The sequence below is a fragment of the Branchiostoma belcheri genome, unplaced genomic scaffold (genome assembly GCF_001625305.1).
Source record: "Branchiostoma belcheri isolate BF01 breed outbred unplaced genomic scaffold, Haploidv18h27 scaffold665, whole genome shotgun sequence".
In the NCBI taxonomy this organism is placed as follows: domain Eukaryota; kingdom Metazoa; phylum Chordata; class Leptocardii; order Amphioxiformes; family Branchiostomatidae; genus Branchiostoma; species Branchiostoma belcheri.
The window spans coordinates 1-3,069 of record NW_017804315.1 but is presented as its reverse complement, the minus strand read 5'-3'; the positions used below and the strand labels follow the sequence as shown (position 1 = coordinate 3,069).

The 3,069-nt window shown below is 39.9% G+C and overlaps 1 protein-coding gene across 1 annotated transcript in view; it reads left to right on the top strand.

Moving 5' to 3' along the window:
- Window positions 1–3,063, top strand: part of LOC109483861 (oocyte zinc finger protein XlCOF6-like) — a gene marked incomplete at its 3' end in the record, with an annotated part of 15,272 nt that extends 12,209 nt beyond the window's left edge. Inside the window, exon 6 of the mRNA XM_019787004.1 lies at window positions 2,966–3,063. Coding sequence (XP_019642563.1) covers window positions 2,966–3,063 — 98 coding nt within the window. The remainder of the gene's footprint in view (window positions 1–2,965) is intronic.
- Between the last annotated feature and the right edge of the window lie 6 nt (window positions 3,064–3,069).

Genomic DNA, 3,069 nt, shown 5'->3' with positions numbered 1-3,069 from the left:
ATATATATATTGTTCATGTCTCTTATTATAGTTACTTTTTATTTTTGTCATATAGTTCCTTTGTTTAGGAAACATCCCTTCTGTTATTACCTTACCTTATGCTGTTTTTCCCCTCTATTATAGGTGATATATAATGCACAGTTTCTTTAGTCATTGTAGATTGAAGTACCAAATATTTATCTTAGAAAATAAGGGTTCAATGGATATATTTTGTTGTTTTATTTTTAGCATGTTGACCCTTTATCTTTTCTTGATAGTTAGCATTTTTGTTTACTTTTAAAGCCGTTACAAAATATTTAGTTTTGAGAGAAGTTAAGTAACATACAGTTAATTCTAAAGCCTTTGCTTTTTCTGTATTTGGTCTTTAAATGTTGTACAACACAGTATTGTTATCTAAGGTCCTTTTTGGTTGTTCGGTTGGGTTAGCCGTACTTAGTTGTTTTGTTGTTATTTTTATCGCATTAAATTCGATCCACTAGTATCTATTGTGCATAATCAGTAACTAACATCGGGAACGGATTGTACACTTGAGTTAGCGTTAGGTTTGTATGTATGAATGTACTAGTTTTCCAGTTGAAGTTTTCTTGACGAAGTGTAAGCCCATATTTTTTTATTTACTGATTATATCCTTTTACTACTCTGCTTTCAACTCAGTGTTTTGTATTTTATTTTAGAGTATAGTCATTCGTAGATTGGAAGTTTCAGGGTCTGAGCCATTACCACTGATTGCCATGACGTCACAGCAAGTGGGCCTAGAGAAAATGTTGTTTCCTGTTTCCCCACCGACCCTAGAAAAAACGTCCGACCCTAGCCTTTTTTAAACGTCTTCATATCATGAACTAAATCGACAAGCTAGAAGGTAGATTACCCTGTGAAAATATATTTTTATTTTCCATAACATAAAAAAGCAGTGAAAAAATAGGTCGGTGACTATCAATTACTTTTTTTTCTGTCACAAATTATTCCTCAATCTCCAGCCTTTGCTCCAAGGCCCGTGTACATTTGTTGGGTAATCAGGTAAAGAGGCTTGACCTTCTGACCCCCATCCCGTCTGGGTAGTACTTCCGGGTCACGGCATCGCGCCTTCCTGTCCCGCAAGGACGCGGCATCTTGAGCAGTTTTCCGTCTTTGGAGGAGTTTTGCAGCGATTCAACAGGCGACTCGGCCCGGACTGTGTATCAACTAACTTCCAGGTAGGAAAAGTCGGCATGTAGTTGGTATTCAGGGGTTTGTAGAGTTGGCAAACAACGGTTCATAATATTTGTGTGGCGGCGTGCGTTTGGGCCAGTGTGCGTGTGATCTGGGCCGTGCTGTTTATAATTCAGTCAAGAAGATTCATATACTTGTTTCAGAGCAGATGCTAAAAGAAATGTCGTAGTGTGGATGTGGGATTCTCTGAGAGATTTCTAGATTCTACGTTTGAATTTTCGGTTCTCATATAATTTGTTGTAGAAGGAGCTGCCGCCTGGAAGTTGAAAAAAACGTAAACAGAGCGTTTCCACCAGAGTGGCGTCTTCCCTAATCTCCAAGCAGATCTTTTGGTGGGATATTTAAAGTCAGTATCAAATTGGCCAGTCTGTATCCATTTCCCCACCTTGTGTGGGTACTCTAATTGGTTACTGACTGGCCAATTTGATGGGTGGGGAAATGGTTACAGACTGGCCAATTTGATACTGTCTTACCCCCACCAAAAGATCTGCTTGGAGATTATCTACCGTCATATTAATCTCATATGACGGCCTCGTGTCGTTTTTGACGGCCTAAACTCGGACAGAGGCCGTCCCATTAAAAATTGTATATACCCTTTGCCGAGACTCGGAAAAATCAGAGAAATTTACATTCTTTGTTTTGTGGCTGTAGACGGGGACGCCGTCCAAGGCAAGAAAGACACACGCTGTTTGTTTTGCTATTGTTATGTGCTGACGAACAATCGAAGTCGGCGCCTTTCGCATACGTTAATCTCATTATAACCTGTTTTTCAAGTCTCCAGTCGGTCTTTCTCACGTAGCGTCATTCCTACGACAAAGGATTAAGTCCTTGTATATTTTCAACATGCAGGTTGTGAAGAAAAAAAAAAGAGGAAAAATCCACGCCGCATTTCGCTGGCACTTCCGGGTTGCTTCAACAACAAAATGACTCCACAAATCGGATACATATGTTTTCCCAAAAAATTATCTTAATTATGTATTTCTTTACATACTACTTTTTATTGCTACTCTCTATGTTGTTTCTACCACAACTTAGTAACATTACATTTCTACGTTGTTTCTACTAGTTGTTTCTAGTATCATTTTCACACACAACATATCAGATCAGTATTCATACACAAATGTAGATTGGCGAAAACAAGATACTGCGAGTTCAAAAACAAAGTATAAAACAAGCCCAAACAATAGTAGCAAGCTGAAGCACACACCCTTGATTTAAGTCCATGCTTGTAGTATAAAGTCACCCAATAAGCATGAAGGCCTAGGGACAGTTCACTTTAACTTTTGCAATGTAACTCTCAAAGACGCTGCATAGCATCAGCAACAACATACAGTAAGGACAGCTATAGCTATTTGCCCGTCTTTTATGGTGTCTCAGCAGTTTCAGTTATGCTAGTTGTTCTAGTAACTAAATAAATAAACTTTACATGCATTTCTTTACATGCCCTTTACCATAGCATGTACATGTACTATACGTATACTCAACTATACATATTTCAGCATGTTTTATAGATCGCTTGTTTCATTTTATTTACAGAGGTTGATCCAGCTGTCGTTGACATGGCAACAACAGGCAACATAGAAGGTTTGGATGACATCATGAGAGGATCAGCAGGGGGTTCTACCTACACTGTTTCCACCTGGCAAGGAGGATCAGGAGGGGGTTCTGCCAACACCGTTTCCACCCGGCAAGGAGAAAGCTGTGAGGAGTCTGGAGAGGAAACCGGGAGGCAGGACAAAGGTGTGAAAGTGTTCAGGTGTGAGGAGTGTGCCAAGCAGTTCGGTCGTCTTAGTGATCTAAAGATACACATGCGGACTCACACAGGGGAGAAACCCTACAGGTGTGAGGAGTGCAGCAGGC